Genomic DNA, 23,427 nt, shown 5'->3' with positions numbered 1-23,427 from the left:
ACAATAAATTGATGATGACTATGATGATGTTAATAATAACAACAACAATAACAATAATCTTCTTAATAATAGTTTTCTTACTTGGATTAGGAACAATATTAACCTCATTACCATTCCTCTGTTCGTTGTCAGTATAACAAAGGCTAAATAAAATCCATTTACAGAGATCTCTGTTACTGAACCAGCATGTATTTTTAGACTACATTATGGATACTGAACCACAAAAATTCAATTTACCAAACTATAAGGCAAAAGTTATTGTTCCAGAAGAAACACACTTCAGTTTATACCATGCCTTGCTTTCCATTTGAATAAACAAAAGCTGGAGAGTTGCAAGCTTTTCCTAGCAGCAGGACAGGGGTTTGAAACAAGCCTCCTCTTGCATGGGGCCAGCTGAGGTAGGCTCACAGCCAGCAGTTGCCATAACCATCTCCAGGACTCCAGGCTCTAGGTCCAAGAGCAAGAGCTTACAGGCTATAGAGCTCTAATTAACTCTCCTTGTACCATTGCTCTGACACCTTCAGGCACTCCCCAGGGGACACAGGAGTTGCTCTTTCTCCCTTTCATTCTTTGCCTAGTTTCTGACAGCCTTTATCTCATCCTGTCTTCACCTTAGCCTCATCTCGTCTCAAGACAGAGGGACTCTGCTGGACCACATGCTCTCATTAAGTGCCTTCTCTATATCCCTCCAACAGGAAAAGATGTGAAAACACCTTTTCCATAGCCTTCCCTCTGCTACAGAGGTGGAGGATCCTGAAGCTTGAACTAAGGACAAGGAAAGGAAGGCTTTATCTCTTTACCTAAGATGTTTTTCTGACTTATCAGTTACAGACAACACTTGACTGTACTGGGTAGAAGGAGATTTCTAGCATCAGGGTGTCAGAGGACTGCTAACCACCTTATATTTACATTTTCCTCCTTACCTTTTCAAGACAGTAAAAAGAAATTTTAAAATAAATTATTCTTCTATTTACATTCAGGTTACTTTATACCTAACTGATCGCTCTTAAAATGAAAGAACTACAGCAGCCTGAAAGCAGTTTAAAATCACCTCTTAAAGATAATACATATGTATATTGAGAGCCAGGGAATATCCATCAACTACTCATTTACATCACACCCTGTACCTCTAGAGCATTCAAGCAGGCAGCCTGGAAAATGCCATTATTTAAATGAGGCTTGCCTAATCAACCACCACACAATCACATCTTGTAAAGGACATCTGCAATTGCAAAACAGAGTCCAAGATCACTCTATCCTCTTTATTCTTGAAAGGAAACCTACTGTAGCCTGACAGCTCTAACAGGAAATGGCATGTACAGAAAGCACTTCCACAGCCTGCTGCCAGCAGCTGAGCCTGCCTTGCAGCAACAGCACTGAGCACCATGGCAAACAGTCTCAGGGTGATCAGTGGCCAGCTGGAACCACTCTGCTCGAGTTTCAACAGCTGTTTAGAAAAGCTGGGTTCACATGTTACACACTGTAGTGCCACGGGAGCCTCAGTTGGGATAGAAGGCGAGATAAAAAGCAAGAGTACATATGCTCCAAAAGTAGTGTTTTTGTGGAGTGGAACGAAATAGTCAACACCAGGCAGAGAAAGGAATACCTATAGCAATATCTAGGGCAGGAGGGAAGAAGTCAAGGTTCCTGAGGTCAGATCTCTTCTCCATATCTCAGGAAAGCTAACAAAAACACAAGACTGTGAAAGAAATGATGAAAGTCTAATAGCATGCCAAGGGAAACAATATGTCTAAGTCTGAATAATAAGTCACTAGGGAATAACAACATCAGCAACAGGCTTCCCAGATTAGGGAGATTCTATGTGATGAAACTAATTTCTGTGCTGTTTGTGTTTCTATGGCTTCTCTACAAAAAAATGCATGACAAAAACCATTTACTAAAGTGCCACAAGTTACAGACACAACTCGCTCTTATACAAAATCCCATGGCATGTTTTTAGCTTGATACTGCAGTAGCAAATGGTGGTCCCGAACATATAAAAGCTATGATGTTCTTGGGATCACATTTAAGCACACCAAAAATGCACTCTCAGGACTGGGATTTACTAAAGAACTAAGACAAGACTTTTCTAAATTACAAGAGACCACGAGGCAAGGGGTAGGAGCAGCCCAGTAGTACAAAAATTAGAATGATAAATAATGATTGCTCTGATCAAATTTTCTTATGAGGTCATACTCACCCGTACAACTACCACTTGTACAGACACATGTTCAGGCAGTCGAATAGGAGCCCGGAAATGCATTGCTAAAGCTACCAGAAGGTGAAGAATGGAAATCAGATTCTTGCCATGGATTGCTGCAGGGAACAAGGAAATGGTAACAAATTAGAGAATACCGAGGCTGTAATAATTAAAAAAAATCAGCTCTGGGAAAATGGCAGGTAAAAGGCTGTGAAAAATGCCTCTGGTGAACAGTCTAATTTCACTTTTCCTCTCTACCTTCTTTTTCCTCAATTAACACAGCCTACAATATACTTTCATAGGTAGAAAAGCCTACATTCAACCCTCCCTTCAAGTTAGAAGCCTAACTTAGGAATTCAGACTCTTCAGTGCCCTAAGGGAATGAATAAAAACAGGTGGATTCAATTGCTTGCCTTCCACTGTACCGGAGAATACTAGAGAACTCTGCTTGTAGCAGACTTTCAAGCATTAAAACAAGCTTTCCTGGCTGTAAGAGACAAACACCACTCACTGCCCAGGTAAAGGGATTTCACAAATTCCGTCCTCACTTTTGGATGGTAACAGCCTATGCTTGAACAGAGGGCACTTTTCGCTTAGCCTGTCAGAAGATGCATCCTCAAGCAATATCCTTTCTCACTGTGGTGGTTTGAAGGATTAGACCACTCTCAACTAACAAATTTCTCATATCTGTAGGGATTCAAATTCAGGAAGCAAACAAAAAACTTTCAGATGAAAGCATATGCTTAAAGAAACAAAGTACTCCAATTATCCCATAGCCACGTACATTGGTCCTTAAACAAAAACCACAGAAAAAGGTATCAGTTACAACAATTCATACATGGATGCGGTAACTCTCTATGCAAATAAACAGATAATTTTTAAAAACCTGCATCACAGAGAATATGATCAACTCACTGATTACCATGCCCCCCTTGCCTGTGAAGCCAAGACAGAAAGCACAGCAGAGCCCTTACAGTCAACATTCCACTTGATTGTCCAGCCGTGGGGTCGGAGTAAATCATGGACAGCTTCCAGGACCGTCTGCAGTTTTTGTTTCTGACCAATTTCAGATTGCGTCACTTCTGCCACGTTCAGTTTACGGTCAGCCAGTTTTTCTGTAATTGAAAGAAGAGCAACAAAAAGAACAGGCAAAATCAGATTAAATGAGGGTCTGGGTGGGAATAATGAGCACAGAGCACTGGGCAGAGCTGGATTCTGCTAGCAATTTTCCAACAGAATGATTTTCCTCAGAAAGCAAAATAGCTGAGAGCAAACCTTTCATCAAAGTGCATCAATTCCAATAAAACTCGTGACAGAAAATTGGTAAGGTCTGGCAGAACATGTTCATCAACCAGGCATCAAAATATGTAACAACTCTGAGACAGGTACCAAGTTAGTAGTACTACCGTTTGTAGTGCCTCTCGTTTTCTTTCACTGCTGAAAAGCATCTGGCACAACATGCCCTTCGCTACAGAGGTAATCTGCATAGGTTTAATGATCTTTTTATAATAAGTTAATTTAGGACAAAAAATGGGAATAATGTGTGGACATCTATTTCAAACTGATGAGTTTTATTTCAGGTTAGCTGAAACTATGAATATAAGCTAAAGGAAACTTTGCCTCTTGAAACCATCAAGAGTCATAGACTTACATGTCCCACAGATTTGTACTGGCTCAGTGGAACTGGCTGAAAGAAAGAAGTATGTTTGGTATAATCTTGTCATGTTGTTATGGCATTGTCACATCATGGCTGATTACTTCCAAACTTGAACTAAAGCAGAAATTTTGTAAAATGCCACTACTAAAATCTGAATTCTGTTTCTGTAATGTACTTATTTGTTGCCAAAGTCATGGACAAGTCATTCTTCTCTTCCTCTGCATTGTGGCCACTGCTACACACACAGGAGCTGAATTTCTCTCTCTCAAAAAAGGGCTGAGGAAAGTAAGGTAGAGTCCTGCGGCCACCAAAGTGACAGGAACAGCTGATCTCTTTTCTACCTCCACTCTGCAGAGCAAGCAGTCAAACCTACTCTGCTGCTGAGACTAGGAAATCAGGACTGGTTTTGACTGCTTTTATCAATCCACAGTAGGAAATTTTTATCAATATCTTAATAATATTAATGGGAAAAATGGTCTTTAGCCAAGATGTCTTTGAGCCTTTTTTAAACTGACTACAAAAACACACAAATATTATTTCAAATTATTTTAGATCTTTTTAGAAAAAAAATCTCCTACAAGGTTCATTTTTTTGGTCACGTGTTATGGCTCCTATCTGTTCTCAGCCCAGGTTAGCCGCCAGTCACCAAGCTGAAATTTATTTCCTTTCACCCTGTCATCATGTGCACCAAGGTACTCCAGCCTCCCTCAGTGGCACTGCTTGCACCTTGATAAAATTAACTAAGCAAGGAGCCTCACCTCAATCAGTCAGACAGCCATTTGCTAATCTCTTACTCCAAACTGCTTCAAAAGAAGCCCACTGACAAGCTGTTGTCTTTCATCCTTTTTTTTTATGTCTGCCTATCAAGACAGATCTTCTTGAAACATCTCTCACACACAAGAAATGATAACTACTACTTGAAGTTTAACAACCCTACTTTGTTAGCCTTTTACGCAGGCACAAGACTTGCACAACAGAGAGCAAACTCAATCCTGAGGCCTCAAGCATCAGAAGCACCACAAGCATGATGTGCTTTGCCCCTTGCATCAGTGAGACAGCACAAAGACCAATAGATTCAATAATGTAAGTCTTACTGAATAAACCAAGACACTGCTGAAGGACTCACGTTGTGACAAGACAAGACTGGCACAGAGTTATAGCTTCAGGTCAGGGAAGAACCATTTGCTCTCGTCAGAAGCCCAATACGAGGAAAATGAGGAAAAAACAGTCCAGTTCAAGTCTCAGGCTGCAAGAAGTACATGCCCACCTTTCCTCCTGTAAGATACGCTAAGTCCAGCTAAGCTACATAATCTACATGCGTATGTACAACTAAGCACTGCCTAAATGTCTGTGGGCCTCAGAGTGGAACAATGGCCTCCAAGGGGGACATAAGAAACCAGAAATACCTATGACAAATGGCTATAGGGAAATGTGCTACCACCTGCTGAAACAGCAGTGTCTGTATGTTAAGAAGTACAACTGTATTCACACAAATACTCCCCAGCTAAAACTAACTCTACACCCCTGTTCCCCACCCCGTCTGGAGGGCCTCAGCTGTAGTCTAATCAAGTAGTGTCAAATGTACTCTTGTTTTATTCCTCAAGTTATTTTAAAGAGTTTTAATTGCACACAAAGTAATTGTCATTAACCACTTTAAAAGCTTGAATGCTCAGCAAAATGCTGCAGGTCTATTATTTAAGGGGCATATGCAGAAAATTCAGTAAGCAGCATCCGTTAGCACCAGTGGAATTAGCACCACTAAGTCCTCTTGCCCCACTCTGACAGACACATCCCACATCCCAGCCCACTCTCGAAAACATGTCATAAGTAAACTGAGAGCTGTCTGACCACCTGTCTCCAAGAAACAGCGTGGATTTACAATGGCACTTGAAGCTGCAAGTCTCTTTGCTGAAAGCACTCCCATAAATCACTGCATCATCGTTTGCAATTTTTCTCCATCGTGCGCCTTGCATGCACATACACATTGCAAAGATGTAAGAGGGTTACAAAATCACAATTGCTTAACTCAGTATATCCTTTCATGAATCATTCACACACAAATGCACATTATGAGTACTGTATAATACAGTAATGTACACAATGTACATTATGCCTGCTGTCGTGCATTCTCTTTTTCTCATTTACTCCCCTAAAAGTAATTCTATCAGAACCTCAAAAAAGCTCTCAGCACAAAAAGCTATCAGAAGCAAACTGCACAGAAAAAATTTTGGACCACATGGCTTCTGCTTGGTCTCCCACTGTTAACATGAACCTCTTCACCCTTTTTCTGCCACATATTTCAGCTGCCTGAACGAGTTTTAGTCCATGAAACAGATACCTAGGAATCATCTGGATTTCCTCACATTTCAGCAGACAGCCTGAGAAGAACAGATGGAGAAGCTGACACTGTAGCTATCAGTGAAACAAACTGTATCCCTGGTGAGATGGCAAGTTACTGCACAAACTTGCTGTTATCTGCAGCTCTGGAAGAGATTAACTTTGGCCCCCTTCCAGTCTTTGGGGCATTCTTCTCTTATATGAACTCACCAAGCAGCTTTTGGAGCACTTGCCCATCGTAAAGGTCCTCTTCAAGCTGCTTGACAATTATTCTCTCCTCCACCAGCACATCATTAATCCAGTCAATCAGAACCTGGAAGTACAGAAAAAGAAGGCAAATGTCTAAAACCCACTGAAAAATGTTCCTTCCATTCAAGGCAGTAATCAGGAATATAAAACAGAGCAAGAGTAACCATATTTCCAAGTTACAGAGAAATAACAAAGAGATGGTTTTGCTCTTACTGTTTTTAATTCAGGTCTTGCAGTATGGCAATTTCAGTGCCCTTTTTTTCCTCATTTAAAATATCTCCTTATTGAACTAATTCTAAAGCAAATAGCAACTTTGCTAGTATCTATGTTCTCCAGGTCCCAAAACTCACGTCTTACCCTTTTTATGTGAACAGTAGGTGACAATAGTCCCACACTCCCACCATGATCTCTACCCTAAATGGATGTGAGTGCTGCACCAGAAATAAGAGTTTCAGTGAGGAAAGAGTAAATGGTCCTACTAACAGAAGCTAAACAAACCCACTAGCTAGATCTCTGCCATTAGCAACAGGACAAGGCTTATTTTATCTTTACTATTATTTTATCTTAAGGTATTGCAGAACACAGAAGTCTGGAATTAAAAATGTTGGTCCACTGGGCCTGATCACCATTCTACAACACATATAACAGTCCCCATGTCCTAACTACTGTAACTATAAAGTCATTCAACCTGCAAAACAGGAATCAACATAAAGAACCTTTAAAAAGAAAAGGAACTGAGTTAAGTTTTCCAGGTGCCAAAGAAAATAATTTCCAAAGAGTTACGGGAAAAACAGCCTTGACTGTTTGAAGCTGGCAGTAGTGTTTTCCTCCAATTTATTATTTGGAAAATTAAATTACTTTCACAAAAATAATATATTTCCATGGAAAGAGATATAAAGTTAAATCCTGCTAAATCCTGGATTCTATATGGGGAGGAGAGTATTGCCAATCATAGACAAGTAAAATCCAGTAACTGGAGTTACCTAAAGAAATGAGCCTCATTGTGTAAAATTCTGCATTTTTAAATTTGCTTCATATAAAATTCTGGATTCTTTTCATTCACTTTATGATTAGATCCCATACTTCTGCCTCTTCTTGGCAGTCATGATGGCTAAGACATTTCTGAGTTTTTAATATTCAAGAGGTTGTGAAACACAAAGCAAATAAACAAAATAGACAGGCTTGCACTGGAAAACACCCACGTTGTCGATTCAAGGAAACACAAAGATCTGAATATGTTATTTAAATAATTCAGTCTAGCTATGGAGGTTCATTGAATCTACCAACCTCAATGAAATTTTCCTAGACTTTGTGTCCATAAAGAAGTTTACAACCCAAACATGACATACTAACGTGTCACGTACCTCTAATATGTATCTGTGGTACTTTCAAAGCAAACTGGAAATATGCTGGACTGAAACTCAGCTCTAAACATAGTGTAAGTAGCAAACTGTAGCTGGGTGATGTGACAACCAGACAATTCATGGAAAGCAAGGATCGGCACCAAGGTTCACATACATAAATAATTTTGCCCCCCAAGCTGCCCAGAGAGATGAAAAATCTGAAAAATAAAAATTACTCCTCTAAAGAGCTTTTTTTCAAAATAAGTTTTTCTAATAAGTTATTTACTAGTCAGTATCAGCAACTTGTATCAAAAGCAGTCTTCTCTAGAGCAGGTAAAAAGGAAGGTAGAGGTGACGTTTGAAAACAGATGTGGATATACAAGGACGTGCTCTGTACAAGTATTACTGCCCCATGCTCCCCTGTGACCTTGCAGAAGCCTCATCTACACTTGGGCCGTTCCCTCTATCAGATGGTCTCTGTTGTGCAGCTACAGCTGCCATCATCATTTCAACACCCACAGCCAAGTTCCACACTCCTACACCCACCTCAAGCCATTTGCTGGGCAGAAGGATCACAGAGTTTTTCCCTCTCCTTCCCCTGCCTCATGCTCACCTGCTGCAGCACCTTCATGGCTTGCACTGCCAAAAAATTGAGAACTGCCTGGTACCTGTATCACACATGGGCAGTGAGAAAAATGTCAAGAGAGCTGCCCTTCCTGTGTATCCTCTGGCAGCACTCAGGATACCTCTTCAGCAACCTCTGGACCAGGTAAATTCTGCCTGCTCAGTCTTTCACCTCTAGATTTAAAGTTGGATTTTCATACACTTCAGACACAGGGCACCAAACTTTTTGATTGCCATTGAAAACCCCAACCACAATTAGTTCATCAGAGATTACAGCCAGCAAAAGCTGAACACAAGAAGGTGCAGCCTAAATAAAACTGCAGAGCTCTGCCTTGCAAGTGGGAAATCACGACCACATTTGGAGAGAAAAGTCCAGTCAGCTCTTCTTGTCTCTTTCAAGTTTTTTGAGGGGACAGAAGGACATTTATGGTAAAGGGCTGGAGAGGGACATTAGACATATTAACAAAGGATTACACAGCTGGAAGACAGTGAGAAGAGGGATACCATCTTTGGCCTTGAAAACTGTTCATCTGTTATACAGAAAAGTGACTCCTAAATAACGAGATACTTTCTTGTCCCAGATCATCTAGAAGGAGCTTTTTGAAGCCTGTCAATAAGGCAACTGTCCAATTTCAAAACGATACAAGTTTGACACACGTAGACATCAACAGAAAATCAACTTAAGACATCAAAGTCATAGAAGATTTGGGTTGTCAATGAGATTTACAGAGCAGACTTTCAAAAATCATCTGAAGTTCATCTCAGATTATCATTTGATAATTAGATCCCATTACAGTCCCTATAGATAGAGACCAGATTTCCCAGAAGTTTTCTTAAAGAAAGACTCAGGATGTCGAACTGTTTGAAACCTAATTAACATTTTCTTTTGTACTTCCTGTGCTGAATGGTATTGAACTCAGAATCCAGAAAATGCCAAGGAATCAAAAAAAAAAGTCTGAAAACACCTTCTAATGTAGGAGCAAATATACCATTTTCAAGAGTGTAGGTACATAGGAATCACAAAGCAGCTTTGGGTACAGGGTGTTTAAAAAAGGGAAATACTTAAATGTTTCAGGGAAATTTAGCACTGAGAAACTTTCGGCAAAAAAGTACATAAAAGAGATAGAAATTAAACAAAGTCTAGCCATAGTTATTTTCTTATGTTAATAGTTCAGCACCTGAATGAAAGAAAAATATCCCAAAGAACATTCTAAATTCTTTAGTGTTCAGACTAGAACTCCAGTTCTTCTTGAGAAAATGAATCTGCAATTTATATTTAAGAAAAAAAATCAAGGTTTTTTTTTTCAACAGCCCTTGAAGACTGACAAGTGCTGTAATTAAAAACAAACAAACAAACGCCAAAAATCTGCTAAGCCTACCTCTTGATTTCCTGGTTATGTCTTAATCAGGAGCCTGGAAAATGTTTCTGCACAGATTTTTAACTTTTACAAGGGAAATAATCACCATATTGCTTATTGAAATGACTAATGTGCAGAAACACTTTCTGTCACTCTGTTTACAAAAAGTCAGCTCCCCAGTTCTTCGTAGTCGCTCCTTCATGCAAAGACAGAAGCAAAAAATATTCAATAACTTGAATGTCTAAAAATTTAAACAGCTTGATACAGGCACAGAGTACGTGGTGTGAAGCAGACAGAAGGTGCAGACAGAGAGCTTTTCCTGTGCATGAAAATACCCTTAACTTCGATCTGTCTGGTCTCACACTCCTCTACTTATTCCTTCGTTTCTGTATCTGCACTCCATACTACTGCAGTTCAATACTGCTTTTTAAGTCAGGGCTAAATTTGCTGCATTAAATAACGAGGAACATTGCAGGACTGAGGAAAGTGCTTTACTTTCAAGCCTGTTCTCCCAGCATCAGCCCTAACACTGTGCCTCTCCTTACACACACTGTCTGGTGAAGACACCACAAGATCCCACATATAGCTAATCATTTTTAATGCCATCTTTTTTGGCACTTGGAGACCCACATGCATGCAGGTACACGGAAATGTTTGTTAGGACACTTAAACTGTCATGCCTTCATAAAAAGCTGCTTTTCTATTAAGTTTTCTCCAGTATTTGGGATTAACTTTAAAACTTTTAACACAATATCCCCATGTCCTCAAAACCATGCCTGTGCCCTTTCATGCACATCCACACTCATACAAGACATCTCTGAACTGAGTCAAATGCTCTGACACATGCGTCTGTAGTTGTAAAATTTCCAGCAGTGCTTTAAATTCTGACACATCCATTTATTGTATCGATTTTAGGACAAATGCATACATCTGGTTAAATGAGCCATGTTGCATTACTAACACTGGGCTGAAAACTGAAATTTGCCATGAGGCACACAGCTGGAGGAAAAGAGAGCTAGAAATCTAGAAGGAAAAATTAGTCTGGCTGGTTGATTTGTTTTTCTAGCTCATTTCTAGTTTCCTGTTCTGCAGGCTGGCTGCTCCCATGGCAGTGAGGCACATTCAGAATCTGCAAAGTTCAAGGGCATAAGGACCCCACAGTCACTACTATGCAGCAATGAACAAAATGAAAAACAAGACAAAATACATGAACACATCTGGCACAACAGGAAAACAGGAAGCCCAGTCACCAAAAACAGCAACGAAAGAAAACCCTGATTTCAATGACCTTTTTCCCTTTGACTTTTGGGAGAATTAGGAAGCAGAGATCAAAAGTATGAAAGCTTAACCGACTTCAGGATTGAGCATGGAAACTAGTACTAAAAGTTCATATTCAAGCCTGGAAAGCATCGACTAAGCACAAAGCACTGGCAGCCTGTAAACATAGAGAAGGCTTCTTGTTTTCAGAGCAGACCACAGAAGCATTGAGGAAGCACAGTTTCATCTGATCACACATGAAACCTTACCAAAAGGGCAGTGGCTTCATTTTGGTTTCCTCTTCACCACAGTGAATTTTAAAAAGCCATAAAATTAGACACAGGAAAGGTAATCATGTCTAGGACAGTGAATGAATTACTACAAATGGGAATATTTACTAATTTCAGGCAGTATCTAGAGCAGCAGTGTTTGCATCCATATTAAGTTTAGATGAGACTTTTAAAGGCCAAAAGTTGTTACAATACCAGCTGCTCTTCAAAGATCTTTGCAGGGAGGGAAAGCATCTTGCAATTGCAACCTGCTGTATTTTGTCAAGGTAAGGCATTTTCAGACAGGACCCAATTCTTTCAAGCTGCTGTTCTAAAATTTTGGATTCAATCGGTAGAAGCTCTTCATACTTTTCCGACTGAAATACATGAGAATACCCTAGGAAACCTGCCACTTATGTGAAATGTTAAAATATCTTTTCGCAGACTCTGACACAATTCCTACCACCTATTAACTCCCATTATGTCTAGGATGACAACCAGCAATGAGGCATTTGAAACTTTCACCCTTCAGCCATATCTGAACCAGAAGGGGGAAAAAAATATTCCTTCCACCTTTACACCCAATACACAAAGAAACACGCACGAACAACAAGGAAACCACATATATATCAGCCTCCTTTTCAGGTATTCAAGAGAGAGCTAGAAGCCTCAAACATTCTTTAGAATTAGTGACATGGATCACTAAAGGTACTTTAGATATTAATGGAAACTGTATTTTAAACAGATTTATAATGACATGCAGACTAAAAACCCTACTTGTTCATCACAAATATCTGAAGTAAACAAGAAGAAACAATATATCACAGGACATTTCTGCATCCAATCACAAAACAGCCCAAACTTAAAGTTCAAATGCTTACTTTAATTTATTTGTGCACTTGTCATTTGGCAAACATTGGGCAATAAATAAAAGAAACTCACACAATTCAGCCACCTGAAATAGGGTATCTTGTAAATAAATTATTTATACATATATATAAACAAAAGCACAACTCATCTCTTTCTCTGATCTGAATTTTCAGCTTTGTGTCTGTGCAGCCATGTACAAAACTGCGTTTGATTATACACAGGGCAAAAAAAGTGATGAAAAAAAGGCTGCAGACCACAGAGGGAACGTACTTGATTACCTCATATCGACAAACTGTGGCCAATTATTTTTAGAATACCATCAATGATGATAACAAACAACACTTTGAGGCATAATTCTAGTTCCGGATGGTTTTCATATGTGCAAGAGGATTTAAAGCATGTATTTCAGCATCTCCATCTAAGCTGCCTTCAACAAGGGGATTCACTGTATATTTGCTTTAATAAGACTGAGGAATAAGGCTCTTTGTTGGGTTTTTTCGCTCTTGTGCTCTTTTAGCAATGTCTCTCCAATGTCTCTCTGTCTCTCCAGAGTTACAATGGCTCTGTCAAAACCACTTCCAAACGCTCACACGAGCTTGCACTGATCAATCCACTATGCACGTAATTCCTATAGCATGAGGCTAGCAGAAATTAAAACAACATTTCATGGAAACAAAGAGGTATCAAAGCAGAGTCAGCAACAGATGTCTCTGCTGCTGCTTTTCACTGAGATCCATTTACCCAACTGCATGTGACTGACAGAACAGAAACACTCAAACTCTGCGATGGCAAACCATTGGCATGACTGACTGGGGTGTTGAAAGAGATTTGGGCTGGCACCACTGAAACTAAGTCATACTGCCAAATTTCAAAAGGCATGAGGCTCTGTTGCTGCTATTGACACATTCCTCTCTGAGGGGAAAAGAGAGACGACCACTCTGAACTATAAAAGCCTCCATCTATTCAACTCCTCGCTCCTTGCTATTCCATGGAGATCTTTCATTTCAAGCTCTGTGGGACAGGCAGTCTTTTTTGCTGGCTGCTGCTGCATAGCACTTAGTACAGCTGATTCTCATCCAGCACTGGGGCTCTTGGAAAATGTCATTAAACCACTGGAGAACAGAAAACAAGGAATAAATTTTTCATTTTATTGCATTATCCAAACTCTGTAGCATAAAATAGGTTTTGTCAACATAATTCAAACCTCTCCCTGTGCCTTACAGATTCACACCAGCATAGTGTTAAATATTTCTCTAGCTGAATCTCTATAAAAATTCTCAACTGCTGAGAAGTATGCAAATGACTAGCAATTACCTAAACTACATAATTTTCAAGCAGGCACTCCACAGGACACATCTCTCCTTTGAGGATGATCCCAAGGAAACAATCTCCAGTTACATGCTCTTCCCTGCACCAGCTGCTCTAGTTCAGTTGCTAATACACTGCTCTTTCTTCATGCAAGTGTAAACTGGAGTAGCAAATCACAGTTTGATTCTGCAATGTGCTCCATGCACTCAGGTACGTCCTCTAGTGCTGTTTTATCCCTGATTTTCATTTCTCCTGACAGTTTTCAGGTTTTTAAACTGGAAACTATAACCTTGCTAGACTATGACAACCAGGGAAGTCTCACCAACTCATATTAAATTCAACAGCAAAATTCCCAATTTAAAAGCAATTCTGATCTCAACTCTCCTGCATTCCAAAGTGCATCTGGTTCCTTCACTGCCATAACTCTTGTTCAGCTGAATTATTCATGATAATATCACTGCTCCACTAGCAAAGAAGCCACAGTACAGTTTTGAAAGAGTGGTGCAAGATCACTGTACGTTTTGATAGAATTAATGGCTTTAGATACTAACAAAGAAAGAATGTGCAAATGTACTTAATTTAAAACCACAACATATTCCAGGTGAATTAGAATAACAAAGAAATCTGAGCACAACTCCTTGCTAAACTCTGATGTGGTTTTGTAACCCTAAACTTGTTATGACAGTGTTAATAACAGCTCACTGGGCTTGTTTTAAAGATGCACCAGGTGAGCAGTTTGCTGAGGCATTCTGTGAAGCACGTGTGTGCAGCCAGGTGCACAAGGTGTCCTGACAGGAATGTGCAACAGCTCAACCCCCTTATCTGGAAATGATATACACTATCCAAAGTGTTCAGACTCACCCAGCTACAGCGGCATTGTTGTTTCTAACAAAAAAAAAAATTAAAAATAATTTTTAAATAATAAAGAGGAAGTGTAGCAGGAAGTATAACACAAGCACAAATGCTTTTTGGAAAGAGATCACATTTGTTCAGAATTGTCAGCCCTTCCCTCTCTGCTCAAGCTTTCACAGTTAACCTCAATGACTTACTGCATAGAAAAGGTTCTCCTAAACACTAATCCCTCAAGAGCAAATCCTCCCTCATCAGCACTGCTTAGGCAGAAAGCCACGTCTCACATCAGCACAGCTGGGAACACCATTATCAACACCTTGGACAGGTGTTTCCAGTGACAATACAGATTCAGGACTATCTGGGCTTTGCCCTAGCACCCAGGAAAACTGAGGACTTCTCTTCTTTTAAAACAAAACAAAATAGAAAAACAGAATACAGAGCAAGAAATATCTCATTTCTATCTTTCATATAACACCAGAGGTCTCCTCCTTGTCCTCTACCATGCCCTTGGACATTTCAGTCCTATTCTTCTTCTCTCCTGAAATCTCACTAATGCTTTCCAAAGCTCCTTCCCTGATTTCATAGACAGAAGGATCCTAAGTTTACATGCAGGCAGATTCATGCAAAGCACTGATCCTTCCTGTGATAACCAGAGGGATATAAATGGACAATGGAGCTTCATAACTACCATGAGTACTTTGGCATTCAATCTTTTCTTGCTCCTCTCATTGCTTTTAGCCTTACCTTGTTGATCTCAGTTTCCACAGATATACTTCAGGAACAAGATGTATTCCTCAACTGTATTATTCTTGGTCACCAACTTGTAAATGACTGCAGCTGGCTAGTTAAATTGAAGAAGGACAAAACAGTGATTTCCTACCTTGATCAGTTCCTTGAACTTGGGGTCTTCTTTTGAGTTAGGGTCAATCATAGTGCGTTCCTCGTTCTCCTCTGTCCAAGTAAAATGGGAGACTTTAGTTAGATCTGCTTCAAATGTACACTGCTGAAATACTGCAACAATTCATAATCATGAAGTGGCCTGTCAGCTGATCAAGAGATGCAAGATCTTAGCAAGGGAATATCCAATGATCAAAATGTTGGGGATTTTTAGAGACGCACAGAAAGATAACACAGCCCTAACTTCCCTAAAATAAGATTTTTTTCCACTGACCTTCGCCAACTCAGACTCTGCAGAATACATCAAGAAGGTCACTGTCCTCTATACCCTGTGGTGCATGTTAATATTAACATGTCAAAAAGTGCAGGCAACTACTTTTCTTCCTCTCCTCAATTTGTATTTAATTTCCATTTGAAAACACCAAATTACACCACCTTGAAGAGTACAGCAAGCTTATGGCACTGAACTCAGTGCAACTGCTGCGACTCAGCCTGCCAGTGTGTGTCACCACTCTCTGGTTCCCTGAAACTTGGTCACGCATGTGGCCCTAAATGCCTGAACTCCTTAACCTCTGGTTAAGCTGGAGAATGAACATATCCCAATCTGTTGTACGGAAAATGAAATAGATTTCTCAGGAGTACAGTCTTCTCTTTCTGCTGCTGCTGTGGGGTGGTGATGTGAGAAATGCTCTCCAATAGTCAGCAGGACAACCACATGAGGCACGAACATCAAGATTAATCTTCAGAAGGGATGACTTGACACAGAAAGGTTGGTAGCAGAATCAACTTGAGCTCAGTAAGCTAACAACCAAACTTTTGGCAGAATTATCTTCACAACAGCACATACAAACACATGCATCACATACATGTGTATATGTTACTGTGGATATGGATACCAGTATTTAGGAAGCAGCTGGAGCAAGTCTCGTATTTCAAATTCTGGCACTTTCTTTCAAGTAGCAGATCTCTTCCTGCACACTTCATTTTTCTTCCTTTAGTGGCAAAGTAGTAGCTGTGATCTAGGTTAGGTCTGTTTCTTTAAGTGGAGAGCAAATCCTGGCTGCTACATAACAGGAACACAAGGATGGGTCACAGTGTCACAGCTTCATGAGGGGATTCACATCTCTTCAGCTAAAATAATTATTTATAGACCTCATGGATTATTCTTTAGCTCAGTCTAGACATGCCATACAGAGTAATATTTTCCTACCGACTTCCCAGTTCCTTCCAGCACCACAACAAAGGAGGGGCTTTGGTATGACTGCTGGTCAGGCCATTCCCACGCTGCGTAGAGGAATCCTTTCCAACAGTGACCAGCCTGCAGTTACTTCCTATTGCAGGGCTTGACTTCTCTGCTGTCAGATGGGACACACGACACTTACACATCCTGAACACAAGTACTATCTAGCTGGGTTGCCTTAGGCTTCACCCAGACATCTGGACTCAGTATTTTCCAGGGTTCCTAACTTTCATTAAAAAAAAATAGGACCCTGCTATCTGAATGTACTTGACAAATTTCTACATACCTACAAAAAACCATTAATTCTTTTGCTGCTTTTTTTCCCCTGTTCCTTTACTTCCTTATTCTCCTTGGGATGAGTCAGGCAGTCTAGTTGTAAGGAAGTGACACCCACTACACACCCAAAATACCGCTAACCCTGAACAAGCTTTGACCCATAACAGTATACAATTCACCACAGAACTTTGCTTAAGGTTCACCAGTGGTCATGTCTTTGCATGGCAGGCCATCAGGAGTGGTCCTGCATCTTTTAAAGTCACACGCACCTTTAATGGTACCTGGAAGAAATCACTGGAGACGCTCTTGATTCGTACATATACAGAGCAATCAACACTCTGCCCAAGCCTCAGAACAACAGCAGTTTGCATTTCCTACTACTCTTCTAATCAGAAAATCTAAATGACTAACACTTTTTTGGTTTTAATTTCCTGTTTTACTATTTGTCTCCATGACAGCTTGCTTAAGCTGATTCCATAGATTAAGAGACATATAGCCAGGAAAAAAGAAAGTGCTTTATTTCAACAAGTTTTAAACACTTTTTTTCTATTAAATTATGCTGTTGCTCTTGTAGGGACTCGGAGAGGGCAGGGAATGGAGAGAACAGGAATTTAAATATTAATCTTTTTTTTATAAAGCATTCCTTGGTTTATGTACTTCTATCCTAATCACATTTAATTACTATTTTCACCAGCCCAAATGCTCATTATCATGTTCCATTTTGCTGTATTATCATTTGCAAAGTGGCAGCACCAACTCAAGGAAGAACACAGCATCCACCAGTTAACAGTGCAGGATTTATGCTGAGACGAGGCAGTCTAAGGGTTCCACAGGAACCACGACACACACTTCGGCTACAGACTTTCTGTGGGTTGGTCCTTTTGCACTTCAGTTCCCCATCTATCCATATATATACGGTGAGAGAGAGAGAGAGAAGATACCACTTCCTTACCAAAGAAGGATATCTATGAGGACAAATAAAGACTAAGATCCATTTGGCCAGCAGGTTAATGGAATCAAAATAACTCTTAAGCAGACAAATTCAGCAGTATTTTCCATCTAATTCTTTGCAAATCTTGGTTTTCTGTTTGCTTTCAGGGTGACCACAGATGAACTCAAGTTCTCTGCCAATCCATTCAGCAAGTCGATGTTCCTATAAACTACCTAGTTTAAGTGCACCTGCATAGCTGGCACTGCTTTTCAAATTCCATTTTAGCCCTTCTATTTTCTAGTCTACACATGATGAGCAACAGTTCTCAATTCTCATGCTCAATTCTCTCAGTTTCAACTGAGCAATCTACACTCAACAGTAAAGCAATGGATATAGGGGTCACAGAAGCCACTTTCACGAATAATTGCTTAGTTGAGGTCTGCAGCTTGAGTACTTTACCCAGTAGTGTGTCTTCTGGGTGGATGTCCACGGCGCTTGGGTTCATTGGTGCATTGATAGCATTTTTACCTTCTTCTTGGAGGTCACTCACTTAAGAGAGGGGAAAAAACAGAAAGAAAGACGGGAATAAATGCAAAGTTTGCAGATATGTAGGGACTGAAGTGGGTATTCATAATAAGAGAAAACATCTGGTAGAACCATTTCAAAATGGGCCTACAGTTTATGGAATTGAGAACTGCAACCACAGTGGAAAATAAAACCAAAGTAACATCCTTTTATAGGTTCTTATTAAACTGAGCCACCACACTACTGGCTGGAAATATTTTGCAAGAAACACAATTCTGTGGTAAGAACAACCTCAGAGTGCTCGTTTCTCCAGAAGGAAGGGGCATGAGTTTTGTCTGCAGGACTGCCCAGATCTCAACCAGACAGCAAACTGTAAAAACAAACTCCTTTTCTGATAGCACAACCACCACTTCTCACCACTTTCTCCAGCTGCAGAACAGCAGGAACCGCAGCTTGCTACTGGCCTTATTAAAAGCACCAGAGAATCCCAGGGACACCTACCAAAAAAAGATGAAAATTTATTTAATTCTAGTATTGCCACTGGCTAAAAACAGATATAGCACAATGTGGTGAACATATGTCTGGAATTTGTGATTTCAAGCTCTTATCCTAAACCTACAGCTCTCATTTGGAAAGTCAGTAAAGTAGCCTTCATCAAAAAAATGGATATTAAACTACTTTCCTACGTCCTGCCACATGGAAGGAAGTGAACTTGAGAAAAAACCACTGAGTAACTGCTTAGTATATTCACAGAGCTTTACAGTAAGAAAAGCACTAGCAAAACTGTAACAATTTTACACTTTCCAAGGTATATCTCCCCCTAAACTCAGATAATGATTTTTTATATAAGCCAAGCTATTGAAGTACATGAGTTCAAAACTGGGGATACAAAGACACTGTAACAACCCCATCTACTCAGTAACCATTATGTGTTAGCGTGGGCTAAGACCATTTGTGGCAGCACTTGTGGTATTGCAGTCTCCTTGGGAGAGGTCCAAGTCCCATACTCTTTTATTGGAAAAGCAAGGACTTCAAAATAAATAAGGTCTGCAAGACAGACCTCTTCTCTCTGGGGAGAGAAAAGAGGAAGAGCTAACTAATAGCCACAGTATCCCAACAAGCCCTTCCTTCAAGAATAGTCACTATTCCCCTTTCCAGATGGAAAATCAAACCACAGGCTAATCATCTGCATGCACCCTGCAAAGGTTACAAAATCCTGTATCAGTACTTGCTTTTCTCCTGCTCGATAGAAGGAGAAAACACAGTGATCTGAGTGTCCCCAAGAAGGAGAGGGAAGAACAACACACTGCAATCCCCACTCCTGCTCTCACAGATACTTGAAAAGAAGGTGCTTAAAACAAGTTGCCACATTTCTTAATTGCGGCTCCAAGATGTTAGGTAATTGTGGTTCACAGCATGATACCAAGCGTTACTAAAATCTTCAGTGATGAAATGCTCTTCTTGTGTTCTGCAAGCAGCAAACGCCAGCCCCGTATTTTTGAGACTCTGTGGCTTATGAACCACATTAGAGTGGCTGGTCAGAGCTAACATGGCTCAAAGCCTGCGGGGAATGGGCTCTGCCAGCAGCAAGCACGGTTTGCTGTCTGTATTGTGTACACTCTGCAAGGGGAAGGGAACAGAACTGCAAACAGTGCCTTGCAGGCTGAGATTTCACCTCGGGAATAAGTGTCGTTATTAAAGAAACTCTTTAATTATCCCTTTTCTGCATTCATTTTCATTTTTTGGAAACCTCTCCAAACAAAAGTCAGGGAGCTAAGAGGCCTCTTGCCTCAGACCAGAACAGCGCTCACAGCATGCCTTCCCCAGACCTGTCTGCAGTATGCTAACTAGAGTTTTTGCAGCTCCAACACTGTGATGCCAGGAGGAGTACAGCCGCCAGGAGGCACAAGAAAAATTGTGTGGAAACTGGACATTACAGGTGAAGGTTTTTAAAACCCTGCTAGGACTATAGATGCCCAAATTCCACTTAAACCATGCTCTTTGCAAGTACCAGACTTCTTTCAAGATGTAACTTTTTTCATTATTACAGCATTGCTGTAATTCTGGGAATGCCAAGCGTTCAACAAGATCAGGGCATCACTGTTTCTAATGCCCTGCAAATGCAGAAGAGACCTGCTAAATTCCTCAGGGCAGTGAATACACGGTACCATCTTCAGTGGATGCTGTGTAAACAAAATACTGCATAGATTTCAAGCCAGAATACTTTTATATGCAGGTACACTGGTTTTATACCTAAAAGTTCGATTAGATTATAGACTTGCTCTTTTTTTATCTATATAAAAATGATCACACTCTTCCTAACACAAATACCTCGTTCCCAAGCAATTTACAGTTCAGTAAACAAGAAGGTTAACATGGATTTGTGTATTAAGCCCCCACTCTCACAAGATGAGGAGCCACATAAAACCCTTACACTTGCCCACAGGACCAAATCAATCTTGCCTGTAGCTACCAGCAAATCATGGCTATGCCAGCAGAAAATCTCCCAAAGCCTGCTGCCCAGGGACAGCCCATATGTCAGGTCCTACACAGACAGCTTAGGAAGAGCTTCTTGCTACAAACACAATCTTTCCTACCTCCTTTTTTGCGCCTTTTGCACAGGAGCCCTGCCATCCCGGCCGCCGCAGCACACACGGGTCGCCGATGAACTGCATGGGCCGTCTGAAAGCTGAAGGAGCGGCAGCAACTGGATAAGGGGCTGCCACCTCGGAGCTGCCAAACCTACGTTAATTCGGGCAGCGTGACACAGGAGGAGGCACCAAGATAGCGTCCCAGCTGCTACATGGGGGTGGGGGCCAGGAGGGAGGACACAGCACTTGGCCATGGACTCCCAGCCAGGAATCGCTCCCTGTCCTCACTGCTTCTGCAGATGTCCAAGCACCTCCCTGGGTCTGCTGCTGGCCCCCTCAGAGCAAGCACCTCAAAAATGGTGTTTTCTCTGCAAGGAGCTTCCCGAGAAAGCCATCTCCACCCTCTGGCCAAAGCACAGCCAGGCTGGCCACCCCAACAGCTTTCCCCAGGAACACACGGGTTCGCAGAGCAACAGCCTGCACACAGAGAAGGAACTGCACTCAGGAACACAAATTTGTCAGGGTACTCCCAACACCTGCTGCACCCCACAACCCTTTCACACTGTGCTTGAACAAACTCTGAGGGCTTTTTCCCTGCTCACTGGCCCCAGTATTCACTTATCGCTGCTGAGCAAAGAAACAGAAGCAGGAAAAGGAAACCAAGGCACAACGCTGGGAAAAAAACAGTGCCCACAAATGAGCAAGTGGAGGCACTTAAAAATAATAGTCAGGATGGAGCAACAAGTACATTTCTGAGAAGAACCCAATAGGTGTTTTAATGCAAATTTACAGCCAAGACTGGCTTTCAGCCCATGCTTTCACAAACGCAAAGGTACTGTAAAAGATTATGGCTATCAATCGATTGCCAAATGCCAACCTCTTCAACTTTGTATCAGCAACAGTGCCTTTGCTCTAAGATTTATACCAGATCCTGACATCAAACAAGTCATCCATGCAAGAAGACATTTTACTGGCAGAGCAGAGCTGTGCTTGCACAACAGGTTATCATTGTAGTAGGTCCCACATGAGATACTGCTTCTTGCCTGCTCGCTGCCTGCCCAGTCACAGGTCCCCTTCTTTTCCACTTCCCTTCCCCATAGGAAACATCCTCCCCTGTTGTGTTGGCTTAGTTCTTTGCTCTCTAAATGAGATCTGTGTAAAACACCTTTCTCTAAAACCTGATAATTTCATTTCATAGATTGATCAGAGGAAACCTGCAGCAGGGGAAGACAGGAAGGGGTAGAAAATTGAGGGCGGCCCGAGTAGCATCACTTAGTCCAGACTGGTTTCCAGCAGAACCTCTCCTGTATCTACGGGCCTGGGCCAGTTTGTTTGTTCTCACTGGCACACCACACCATGTCAAGGCAGACGCATCTCTCAGAGATGCCAGCAGAACTCATACAAGCAGTCCCAGCATCCAGGCAACACTCTCCTGCCCTTAAAAGAGTTTGTCCCCACCTTGACCCACAACACAGGTTCTGCTAAATGGTTACAGCCTTAACATGAAACTTATCAGCTGTCTAAATGACTCAGCTGTGAACTTACACACGACAAGTCAGGTGTAACTCCAGGCACAGCAAGATGATTCTCTGTAAAGGTATCTGGCAGAATTAGCCCAAATTTCTCCCAGATGTCTGCTACAGCCTCCCTCCCTTCTGGCTGGAGATGTCCTCTCTGAGCAGATCCTCAATGAAAAGGCAGCACTTGTCTTCCCAACCGCTTTGGCCAGCACCAGCAAAATCCAAATGTAACAAGGCACAGGCAAGTGGCCAAGGCATTCAGCAAAAACCCTGAGTATTGCCCTACACCAGAAATTTAAATTCACTAATAAAAGGTCACTTCTCTACTGGTCCCCAGGAAAGCAGCAAGGGTTCCTGGCAGCCTTTCGATGTTTTAACAGTCTCCTGGCAGCATCAGCAGTCAACATGATTTAGTCACATCAGAAGCTATGCTGGCCTTTCAAACAAATTAATATAATGAGCGGATCGCAGACACACATGCTATACAGCACCACATCTGTACGCCAGGCAGGCTGTCTCGGTGCAGGAGATTACACGCAAACTGCACAGAACAGGAGCAATTAGCTGCAGAGAGCTGGAAGCACCACCCGAGCTGTCAAGGATTTCTCACAAGTCAGAAAATGGCCTTCAAAGTCAGCAGGAGCGCTATAAAAAAAGAAGAAAAGTTCCCGCTTTCTCCTTTTTATAAAGAAAGGGGAAACTGATGTCAACAATTTGCTCCTTTCTACCTTCACTCTTAATAATTTTAGTATAATTTTTAGCAACAGCAGCACAGTTCACCTCTTAAGTCTTTACCATTCACTGCCTTGTTATTAAAAAATTGACCGCCAAGCCTCTGTCTCTTACAAAACCAGATGGTAAATGCTACTTAATTTTAGCTCTAGTTATTTCTGAATGCAAAGATGAATCCCACCCCGCAGAAAGCAGCAGCTGTTGTGACGCTAATCACGGGTTTCTGGATACGGTGCTTTCCTTCGCATTCAACCAGTGCCGAGCTGGCTCTGCACCAATGCCTGGCCACAACTTTTACATAATGTACTTTCATCTCGTGATTAAACCCTAACTTTGGAAGCTATTAGACTGGTTTGTTACCCTTGGCTCTATTTCAGATGATGTGCTCAAG

At 41.2% G+C, this 23,427-nt stretch overlaps 1 protein-coding gene across 3 annotated transcripts in view; it reads right to left on the bottom strand.

Annotated features, from left to right (window-relative positions):
- PARVB (parvin, beta) overlaps positions 1-21,905 on the bottom strand; it is a 40,454-nt gene extending 18,549 nt beyond the window's left edge. The window contains exons 1-6 of one of the 3 annotated variants that reach the window (XM_010188072.1): positions 21,890-21,905; positions 18,128-18,217; positions 15,205-15,275; positions 6,405-6,507; positions 3,175-3,315; positions 2,201-2,316 (exon numbers count right to left, since the gene is read on the bottom strand). In XM_010188072.1, coding sequence (XP_010186374.1) covers positions 2,201-2,316; positions 3,175-3,315; positions 6,405-6,507; positions 15,205-15,275; positions 18,128-18,173 — 477 coding nt within the window. In that variant the 5' untranslated portion in view covers positions 18,174-18,217; positions 21,890-21,905. Of the gene's footprint in view, positions 1-2,200; positions 2,317-3,174; positions 3,316-6,404; positions 6,508-15,204; positions 15,276-18,127; positions 18,218-20,790; positions 20,828-21,889 lie in introns of those variants that run through there. The other 2 variants (XM_010188070.1, XM_010188071.1) reach the window with 2 other exon arrangements.
- Positions 21,906-23,427: the final 1,522 nt, after the last annotated feature.

Source organism: Mesitornis unicolor, unplaced genomic scaffold (assembly GCF_000695765.1).
Source record: "Mesitornis unicolor isolate BGI_N332 unplaced genomic scaffold, ASM69576v1 scaffold50317, whole genome shotgun sequence".
Lineage (NCBI taxonomy): Eukaryota > Metazoa > Chordata > Aves > Mesitornithiformes > Mesitornithidae > Mesitornis > Mesitornis unicolor.
Note: the sequence above shows the minus strand (reverse complement) of the source record. Positions and strands in the feature narration are given on the sequence as shown.